The following is a 10,929-nucleotide window of genomic DNA, read 5'->3' as shown; positions in this document are numbered from 1 at the left end:
ACCCGGAGAAAGTTGCCGGGAGCTTTGTTTGGGAAAAGTGGGAGGGACCGGGGGGGCGGGCCCGGCGGTAGGCTCGGAATCTCACGGGGACACTCGGGACGAGGTGCTTGCTTTGGGAGAGATGAGTCCATCTAAGGACTAGGTGCGGATGCTGGAGTCCCTAGGAGAGAAGGTGGTTATGGGGGCCTGTATTCATGACTTTGGCAGAGGAGGCTGGGGTCTGTAACTCTGGGTCTGAAAAAAGAATATTGGGATCTGGAGCCTGGGTCTGAGGGACAAGGTGAGGGGAGTAGACTCCTAGATGGAGGAGGGGGCGTGACCTGGGTCACCCTGTGTGTTTGCTGAGGATGTGGAATTGACAGGAACAACATAATCTTTACCAATTTTATGTTTTTATTTTACTGTTTTTAGACGTTTAAATTTTTCTGTATGTTTTGTCTGCATGTGTGTCTAATACCTACAGAGGCCAGAAGAGGGCACTGGGCACTGGATTCCCTGGAACTGGGGTTACAGATGGTTGTGGTCAACCATGTGGGTGCTGTAAATCAAACCCAAATCTTCCAGAAGAGCAGCCAGTACACTAAATCCCTGAGCCCTCTCTCCAGCCGTGTGTGTGTGTGTGTGTGTGTGTGTGTGTGTGTGTGTGTGTGTGTGTGTGTGTGTAAAAATGAAGGTCAGAACTCAGGACCTCACCAGAGCTAGGCAGGAGTTCCAGCTCAGAGCTGTCTCTAGTCCAACCAGTTTCTGTTTGATGAGTCAGGTGTTGGTTTGCTTCTGATGAGAACACAGCTTCCTTGAGACCTGGCCAGAATGAAGCCTGTAGGCTGGACCCCCAACTTTTCTGAAGATCCACGGAAGTGCAGACTCCACAATGCTTAGGCACTAGTGGTACCAGTCTCGGAGTACAGACAGGGCCTGGGTGAATGAGGGCAGAGAGTTAGGGTCCTGGGTCTTGTTCTCTTAAAACTGAAGGTCTGAGTAAGAGTGACACCACTAATTTATATTCCCAGCTCTTGTAGAGTTGAAGCTAACCTGGGTGTTCCAGTTTGTTTTCCATTACTGTGATAAACGCCATGACCAACAGCATTTGGGGAGGGAAGAGTTAATTTAAGATTCCCATTGTAATCCATCATGAAAGGAAGTCAGAGCAGAAACTCAAAGAACCTGGAGGAGGGATCTGAAGCAGAGAAAGGCCTTGGAGAAGTGCTGCTCACAAGCTAGCTCCACAGGGCTTGTTCAGCCTTACAACACCTAGAACACTGGCCCAGGGGTGAAACCACCCACCTGGAGCTGGGTCCTCTGACATCAATCATTAATCAAGACTCTGCCCTCAGGCACCCAGGCTCTGTCTCTATCGGGATGGGTGCCATTTCAATGGACCTTCAGAAACACAGAGAGTCCAGCCCAGTAGGTTTCTTGCTGCCTAGGTCACAAGGCCCTGGAGGCCAATCTGATAGGGACATTTTCTAAATTGAGCTTCCCTCTTCCCAGATGACTCTGGCCTGTGTCACGTTAACAACAAGAAAAACAACAATAACCAAAAAAAAAAAAAAAAAAGTTAACCAGCACACTGAAATACAAACGTTCTATGAGAAAACACACAAAAGCCCCCAAACAATCAGCCGGGGGCACGCACAGGCCTTTAATCTCAGTGCTCAGGAAGCAGAGGCAGACAGATCACTGAGTTCAAGGCCAGCCTCGTCTACAGAGTGAGTTCCAGGACAGCCCGGGCTACACAGAGTAATCTTATCTCAAAAAAAGAAAACAAGAAAAAGAAAACAAAAAAGGAAGGAAAGGAAGCAGGAAAACAGAGCTATGGACTGGACAAATGGCTCAGAGAAAAGTACTTGCTGCCAACCCTGACAACTTGAATTCAATGTCCAGATCCCACACGGTGGAAAGGAGAACAGACTCCTAAAAGTTGCCATCTGACCTCCTGCTTGCTGTGCGTGCATGTGGGCGCGCGCGCACACGCACGCACACACACACACACAGGTCATATTCCTGTGCATAGTTCAAGGCCAGTCTATGATGCTTAAGACCCTATTTCTAATTTAAACAAACCTGAGAAAAAGAGGAAAAAGAAGCACCTGCTGTGTTCAAGAGTGGCTCTGTGAGTGAGTCTGAAAGAAGGGGAAGCTTGGATTTGGGATTTCTTGGAAAATACATCACAGGATTGTAATTAGGTTTTTTTTTTTTTTTTTTTTTTTGGAAGTAACTGGGCTTTTTAAATGAAATCAGCCGGAAAATGAGAAACATCTACAGTAATGCTCGGAGAGTCAATAAATGAGGGTAAACAACATAGCGGAGTGCTCAAGGCACTGGCAGCCAAGCTTGAGTTCGATCCTGAGGACCCACACGGTGGCCGGCGAGAACCAGCTCTTGAAAGTTACCACTGACCTCCACATCTGCGCCATGACACTCCTGTGCGCAAGCACCCTGAATAAATAAAATTAAATGAATGATCTTAGACCCAGATATGGAGTGAACAGGGGTCGGAGTAGTTCTGGAATAGAGGCGTGACCTGGGTGGAGCATTGCTCTAGTTTAAAGGGCGTGGCCATCTGTGATTGATGGTTGACTCCCTTGGGAGAGTTGGAATCAGAGAACAGTAGGCAGGACTGAAGGTTCCGGGGCTGAGGCCAATGATAAGTCTAGGTAATAGAGGCTGGAGGTTAAGATCATCAAGTGGGAGCGAGGTTATAGAATAGGAGCATGATCAAGAGAGGACCTAGTGGTCTGACTTAAGGGAAGTAGTAAGTGAAAAATGGAGGTGTTGTAGAGGCATGATATGAAGGGAAGGTTTATCCATGAGGTCATCAACTCTGGGCAAAGGCAAGGAGACAGGTGGCTGTGGCATAAGGGGCAAGCTTCTGTGTTCCAGAGAAATCAGGGAGAATTCAGATTGGTCAGGTGGAGGTGTGGTCAGGAAGAAAGAGGGCGTGTCCCTTTGATGATCATGGCCAATGAGGAAAATCTGTGTTAAAAGACATTGTTGAGGGGTTGGGGATTTAGCTCAGTGGTAGAGCGCTTGCCTAGCAAGCACAAGGCCCTGGGTTCGGTCCTCAGCTCCCCCCCCCCCCAAAAAAAAGACATTGTTGCCAAAAAGAAGAGTGACTCTCAGGCATGAGGTAAAATAAATGCCTGGTTTGTGAGTAAGGTCACCAGATGTGGGCGTGGCCTTCCATGAGGAGGTCTAGCTTAAGAGGCGTGGTTAATGAACAATACAGATGTGGATTTGCCAGAAACATGATGGTGGAGTAGTGAGGATTATGGTGGAGTAGTAAGGATTCTAGGTGACAGTGGGTGGTGGGCGTGGTGAGACAATGGGGCGTGGCCAGTCTCGCGGAGAGGTGGCACCCAACGAACGAACGCTCCAGTAATTTGCCCAGGCTCGAGACCAGAACTGGATTTTAACTGCCCGTATCCGGCGGTGTCCGGAGCCGGGTGGCCGAGCTGCAGTCCAGGAGAAGGCGCGAATGTAGGCAAAGGTGAGGAACCGGATCTGAGTGAGGCCAAACCTGGACAGGAGAAGTCTAAAATGGAGAGAATGCCTACAGAATCCTAGGGATGAGGGGCAGGTGGGCGGGGCGGGACCCTTATCGAGGGCGGAGCCTGGGAAGAGGCCGCCAAGAGGTGATTGTGGAATCTGAAACTGTCCTTGTCACAGCCTCCCACACAACTGCAATGGGTCGACTGGGAGTCCTGTTGCTGCTGCTCCCCTTGGCCTTTGTGTGCGCCTCTGCTGTACCGATCCATGATGCCGACTCTCAGCAGAACTCCTCCGGATTTCTGGGCCTTCAGAGTCTTCTTCAAAGCTTTAGTCGACTGTTCCTAAAAGTGAGTGATGGGGCAGAGAGATGGACCAGGCAGAAGACACGTAAGAAAGGGAGCAAACAGAAAAGAGAGAGCTGGAGATGTGTCTCAGATGGGAGAGTGGTAGTCTAGCGTGTACAAAGCCCTGAGCTTGACGCCCTGCAACAATTAAACCGGCACTCAGGAGGTAGAGGACGGAGGAACAGGAGTCCAAAGCCATCTTCCCCTACACAGGAAGTTCGAGGCCAGCCAGGAATACATGAGAATTTGGGAGTATAAGGTGGTGGATTGAACAGACCGACAGGGAACATGACAACACAAAATAGGAAGGGAAACTGGGTCTGTGGCTGAAAGCCCGGCAGGCACCCTAGCTAGAAGGTCCTGGATGTGGCCAAGGCTCACATGAAATCCCAACAGGAGAAAAAAACAAGTTCAACGCCAGCCTAGGCAACTTTCCTCAAACCCTGTTTCAAAATGTAACAAGAGGCAGGTCTGGCAACCCATGCACTTGGGAGAGCAGAGTCAGGGCAATGTCTGAATTTGAGGCCAGTTTGCTCTGCATATGGAGTTCCAGGTCAGGCAGAGCTACATAGTGAGACCCAGGCAAAGTAAATCAAAAAGAGGGGCTGGGGTTATAGTGGCTGGGGTGGCTCAGAGGTAAAGCCACCAAACCAGGAGGCTGAGGATATGGTTAAGGGGTTCAGGGCTTACCTAGTATGTGTGGGATGAGAGGTAGAGGGAAGGGGAGGGGAGGTGGTAACCAGGACAGGTGATGAGCAGGAACAGAAAGGCACTGGGACAGAAAGACAGCTGGGGATTTGGTGACTAGAGGCTCTGGGGACCAGAGGACTGAAGGAGAAGGATGGGACTGGCATGGACAGCATCATGGTGGAAGGACAGCAGGTGTGCACACCATTTCCCTCTGGTCCTAGAATGACCTGCTACAAGACCTGGACAACTTCTTCTCCTCCCCCATGGACTTCCGAGACCTTCCTAGGAACTTCCATCAGGAACAGAACCAGGAGCACAGAATGGGAAACCATACCCTCTCCAGCCACCTACAGATAGACAAGGTAATCCGCAGAGCAGTCCTTCCTGAGTTCTCCCCACCACCTATCAAGCTGTTTTACCCGATAGGAGAGGGGAAGGTGAGGGAGGAAAGCGGGCTTGTTCTGACTCTCTTGTGCAACCCTCACAGATGACTGACAACCAGACAGGGGAGGTGCTCATCTCCGAGAAGGTGGTGGCTTCCATTGAGCCAGAAGTGAACCCAGAAGGTGACTGGAAGGTAAGGACCTCCCTTGCCCCCAGGTGTTAAGAAATCAGCATTTTTCTATAGCTGAGGAAGTCCACTGTGCCATACTGTTCCAGTTTCCTCTCTGCTTCTGTAATAAAATACTTTAGCCGAAAACGTTTAGGGAAGGAAAGGTTTATAGCCCATCACTTAGGGAAACTCATGGCATCATTTCTACTCTCAAGAGCAAACAGAGAAAAAAAACATATTTGCTTGTTTTGTCCTGTCTTAGATGGTTCTGCCCACAATGTGCTGGGTCATCCTACATCATAACAATCTTGATCTAGTTAATACCACATTCGGACTTTCTTCTCAGGTGATTCTAAGCTGTGGCAAGTTGGCATTTAGAATTAGCCAGTTCACACTCCATACATGGTATATCCTTGAAATTCTGGGGCTCAGTGTGATGTGTCAAAAGGGATGGGTCAACGGGTACTTGAAAAGCTGAGGGTTGCCACGATTTTATGCAAAAGGCAAGAGTAGGGGTTGGGGGTTTAGTTCAGTGGTAGAGCGCTTGCCTAGCAAGTGCAAGGCCCTGGGTTCAGTCCCCAGCTCCGAAAAAAAGAAAAGAAAAAAGAAAAAAAAAAGGCAAGAGTATCTCTGTGAGTTCAAGACCAACCTGATCTACAAAGCGAGTGCCAGGCCAGCTAGGACTTATGAGGACCCTGTGTCAAAACAAATATAAGCAGTCTACTTGTAAACTTCAGAAAGTGTTTTGGTCATTCAAGAAAGTTTTGGGTCTCTTAATGGCTTTGTAAACCTTAGCATTCAAAAACTCCACCAATCTCAGAAGTATGGGTCCCATCTCAGTGGGGGTTTGGTTTTTGTTTGGGATTTCTGTGACAACCCATGTACACATAGGAATGGCCAAGTAGGTATTGTCTTCCTAAATCCTCCTATTTATTAACTCTCCATTCATTATTTTTTCTGAGAACAGGACCTTACTATATAGTCCTAGCTGACCTTGGACTCACAGAGATCCCCAACTCCCTGACTCTGCCTCCTGTGTGTTGAGATTGAAGGTCTACAGGCCTCTAGCTTATTTTTTGAGCCAGGGTTTCAAACTGTATCTGAAGCTTATCTTCAGTTAATCTGGCTGGCCAGCAAGCCCCCAGAATCCTCCAGTCCCTGCCTCCCCAGTGTAGCCATTACAAGCATGTGCTACATCTCCTGGCCACTACCTGAATGCTGGTGACCAGACTCAAGTTCTCATAGTTGGGCACAAGTACTTTACTGGCAGACCCCTTTTTGAGATAGGGTCTCACTCTGTAGCTTAGACTGGCTTTGAACTTCAATGCCCCGCCTCAACCCACAGGTAGTTGGGAAAACAGGCCTGAACCATCAGGCCCAACTGAGGTCAGGGTAATTTCAAAACAGGAATTTGGCATAGGCAGCCAGGAATTTAATGGAATAGGCACCAGGCAGCCTGGTGACACATCAGGTTTTTTGTTTTGCCTTACTTTGGTTTGGGTGTTTTGGTTTGCTTTGGTTTGAGACAGGATCTATCTACGTAGCCCTGGCTATCCTGGAGCTCGCTTTGTAGTCCATGCTGGCCTTCGACTCTGAGATCTGCCTGCCTCTGCTTCCTGAGTGCCGACTTTAAAGGCCTGAGCCACAATACCTGGCATAACTTAAGGTTTTTGACTTAGGGCGACTCAAGACTTCTGTGCCACCACCCAAATGCAGGGATCCCAAATGTGGACCAACACACATTTATCATTTGTTTTTATTTTTCAAGATGTCTTAGTCAGGGTTTCTATTCCTGCATAAAACCTCATGACCAAGAAGCAAGTTGGGGAGGAAAGGGTTTATTCAGCTTACACTTTCGCATTGTTGTTCATCACCAAAGGAAGTCAGGACAGGAACTCAAGCAGGTCAGGAAGCAGGAGCTGATGCAGAGGCCATGGAGGGATGTTACTGGCTTGCTTCCTCTGGCTTAGCTTGCTTTCTTATAGAACCCAAGACCACCAGTCCAGGGATAGTACCACCCACAAGGGGCCCTCCCACCCTTGATCACTAATTGAGAAAATGGCTTACAACTGGATCTCATGGAGGCATTTCCTCAAGAGATGCTCCTTTCTCTGTGGTAACTCCAGCTTGTATCAAATTGACACACAAAACCAGCCAGTATAGCGGTTTTTCTGTTTAACTCTGGCTGGCCTCAAACTCACAGAGATCCTCCTGCCTCTGCTCCATAGTGCTGGGAGTAAAGGCAAGCACCACCACTGCCCAGTGAATGGTTTCTTTTAAAAAAAAATTTTTTTTCTAATTTTTAAAACATGTGTTAGCACATGAGTGCAGATGCACACAATGGCCAGAAGAGGGCACCAGATTTCCCGAGACTGGAATTACTGGAGCCAGGGAGATACTTGCCAGGGGTGTTCCTCTGCAGACACCAATGCATGCAAATGGCTCACATACCCAACACGCAGACGCGCACAGGGAAACATATGATGAAATCATCTTTAAGGCATTGGCGGAAGTTTAAAAACAATCAAATCTGGGTGCGGGAGAGATGGCTCAGTAGTTAAGAGCACTGGCTGCTCTTCCAAAGGATCCAGGTTCAGTTCCCAGCACCTAAATGGCACCTGTCTGTAACTCCAGTTCCAGGGATCTGGTACCCTCACATTAACTTACATGCAGGCAAAACACCAATGCACATAAAAAAATCTTAAATAGATAATAAATTTATTACCGAAGAATGCATCAGGCCAGACAGAAAACAGAACTGTCTACCCAAAAGGGGATTTTTAACCCAAAAGCACTAAGTGAGCCAAGATGTAGATGGAATGTCCTAAACATCCTGGATGTGCTGTGTGGCATCTGAGGATGGCCTAAACATCCTGGATGTGCTGTGTGGCATCTGAGGACCTCCCTGTGCCTCATTTCCAGGTGCCCAAAGTGGAGGCGAAAGAGGCCCTGGTGCCCGTGCAGAAGGCCACCGACAGTTTGCACCCAGAGCCCCGGCGGGTGGCTTTCTGGATTATGAAGATGCCAAGACGGAGGACCCAGCCAGATGTCCAGGACGGAAACCGCTGGCTCACAGAAAAGCGGCACCGCATGCAGGCCATCCGGGATGGGCTCCGAGGAGGCGCCCATGAGGACAACCTTGAGGAAGGGGTCCATGTGCCCCAACACGCCAAGGTGCCCATCCGAAAGACACACTTTCTCTACATCTTCAGGCCATCCCAGCAGCTATAAGGTGGGGACCGTGTATCCCTGCATGTCCTACACCCTACCCCAACACCATATGGAAATAAAGTTTTTTCTTACATCTAGCACAATCTCCTTTTGGTATCTCTTCCCAAACAGGCCAGGGATAACTACTCCATCCCACAATACACTCAGCTCTGCCAATGGCCAGCTCTTGCTCACATCTCATTGAGAACTGGGTCTCCTGTAGCACCATGAAACACCTGGTACTGAAGCCTTTGGTCCAGCCTGTCTGCCATCCCAAGTCCCAAGTTTTTAAAGTAGTCTGCTGAGCCACCCCAGTCACCAAAATATAATTTTTTAGATTTTTTACAAAATTACCCAAGACCTCACAAAAGGAAGAGCAAATATTGAAAAATTAATGTTTTAAATTTATATGTATGAAAATTTTGTCTGCATGTATTTCTGCACACCATATTTGTGCCTGGAGACCAGAAGAGAGCATCAGATCTGCTGGGAGAGGAATTACAGACCTTGTGAGCGGCCATGTGGTGTATGTAAAACCACACCAGGGGTTGGGGATTTGGCTCAGTGGTAGAGCGCTTACCTAGGAATCGAAAGGTCCTGGGTTCGGTCCCGAGCCCCGGGGGGGGGGGGGGGGGGGGGGGGGGGGGGAACACCAGCCATGAAGTCTGGTCAGGTAGAGCAGGTGGAGACCCGGAGACTCGGAGACTCGGTGGGCACACACCTGAGGCTTAGGCGACTCCCAGCTCCCTGCCAGATTCTTGGCCTGGAACAAGTGTCACGCTTCTCACACAAAAGAATCATGTCCTATGGTCACCTAGCCTCAAAACAGTTCTCCATGCTAATGAGGTACCTAGAAGCTGTAGGGCTTAGCCAATAAGCTTCCTTTCCCAGACACTCCTCCCTGCGAAAGGTATTTAACCTCAGGCTCACCCTAAGAAGTGGGCTACAGTTTTATGCACCTGCTTTCTGCCATGGCAATAAACTGTTTAGAACCATGGACTGACTTTTCATCAAGGTACGCTGTGGGGAGCCATTAAGAAGGCCTTGGCCTACAGAGCCCAATATCCAGTAGAAGACCTCTCTGTGCTCCCAGCCACACCCACCACCAAGACTGCCTCTGCCAACCTAAGGATAATCATCCCCATGATGGGACCCCAGAATGAGCTCTCACATCTCAGAACTCACTTTCCCACCCCAGAGCAGCTTCCCTTCAGCCCAGCACCAGTCCCAAGCGACCTGGCCTGTGGTGGAGCAGACACAGGCCTACAATGTGGATTCTGGAAATCCATCCCAGGTGTTCTTGAAACCATCCATTGCTCTCAGTGATCTAGAGGGAAAAAGCCAACAGGAACCAGAATGCACCACAACTGTCCTGAAAGCGTTTGGCAGTTCTTTCATCTAGACCAGGTGTCCTAGTTTGCTTTCTACTGCCATGGTGAGCACTACAATCAAAACAACTTGGGGAGTATCGGGTTTATTTCATCTTGCGATAGATCACAGTCCATCACCAAGAAAAGCCAAGGTAGGTGTTGGAAGCAGGAACTGAAGCCCAGTTTCCTTTTTCCCATACAACCCAGAAGCACCTTCCCAAGGGTGGTCTTGCCCACAGTGGGCTGGGCCCTCCTCCCACATCACTCATCAACCAAGAAAATATCCCCCACAGATTTGCCTACAGGGCAATATGACAGCATTTTTTCAGTTAAGGTTTTCAGGTGACTCTGGCTTTGGTCAAACTAAGCAGCACACGGATGGGGTCTCATGGTCAGTAAGGTGAGAAAGACCTTGCCCTTTTTGCCTCTACCTCCTGAGTATTGGTACACCACCATGCCCAATTCATGAGGTCATAGGGGTTGAATGAGGGCACCTTGGTGAAACCCTGTACCCTGAGCTACATGTCCAGGTCCTTATTACATGTATGTGTTTTTAAACAGCAAGGGGAAGAAAGCGAACAAATGATAGGGTATGCATGTGGAATTCAGGAGCCCTCCTTCCATCCTATGGGTCCTGGGGATTCCGGGATGGGTAACAAATGTCTTTACTCACTTTGTAATGCTGGCCGGTCTAGGACTGTATAGACCAGGCTAGCTAGTCTCATGTTCCTCCATCTTCCTGGCCCTGCCTCCTGAGTGCTCACCGAACACCACTAAACAAACAAACAAACAAACAAAAATGCTAAGCAGCTGGCCATGCTTTTAGTACCCATTCTGCAGACAGCATACGGGGATGAAGCCTGGGACCAGCACTCAGACTTTAGTTGTTGGATCTTTACGAGGGAAAGCAGACCCACAGACAAAGAGGAAAGTGCAACAAAAGGATCGGTTTTCTGGAGTGACAAGTGGATGAGAGATTGGAGTCTTCTGTTCCAAATATCCTTGGGAGACAGAGCTCCCTCTCTACTGACGTTAAAAAGCAAAAAAGAAAAAAAAAAACAAAAACAAAAAAACAAAAAAAACAAAAAACAAACAAACAAACAAACAAACAAAAAAAACAAAAAAACCTGTCCCTCCTTCCTCGTAAATGAAAACGTTTGAATAGCCCAGCGTGATGGGCTAAGGCAGGGTGATTGCTTCAAGTCCGAGGCCAGCCTGGGCTACATAACTAGGCAATAAATAGGAAAGTAAAATAAATTGTTTGGGAAAC

General features: G+C 48.6%; 1 protein-coding gene across 2 annotated transcripts; it reads left to right on the top strand.

Annotated features, from left to right (window-relative positions):
• The first annotated feature begins 57 nt into the window (after positions 1 to 57).
• Dkkl1 (dickkopf like acrosomal protein 1) lies at positions 58 to 8,387 on the top strand. 2 transcript variants are annotated; one of them, XM_087582009.1, is made up of 6 exons: positions 58 to 172; positions 2,216 to 3,490; positions 3,670 to 3,839; positions 4,748 to 4,888; positions 5,014 to 5,103; positions 8,002 to 8,387. In XM_087582009.1, exons 3-6 carry the CDS (start codon positions 3,687 to 3,689, stop codon positions 8,308 to 8,310), a joined length of 693 nt encoding a protein of 230 aa, XP_087438135.1. In that variant the 5' UTR covers positions 58 to 172; positions 2,216 to 3,490; positions 3,670 to 3,686; the 3' UTR covers positions 8,311 to 8,387. The 2 variants fall into 2 exon arrangements, with proteins under 2 accessions (XP_087438135.1, NP_001102615.1); NM_001109145.1 differs by lacking the exon at positions 58 to 172 and having other exon boundaries at positions 3,137 to 3,490; positions 8,002 to 8,386.
• Positions 8,388 to 10,929: the final 2,542 nt, after the last annotated feature.

The sequence above is a fragment of the Rattus norvegicus genome, chromosome 1, assembly GCF_021556685.1.
Source record: "Rattus norvegicus strain SHRSP/BbbUtx chromosome 1, alternate assembly SHRSP_T2T, whole genome shotgun sequence".
Lineage (NCBI taxonomy): Eukaryota > Metazoa > Chordata > Mammalia > Rodentia > Muridae > Rattus > Rattus norvegicus.
This window is presented reverse-complemented; position numbering and strand designations above follow the sequence as displayed.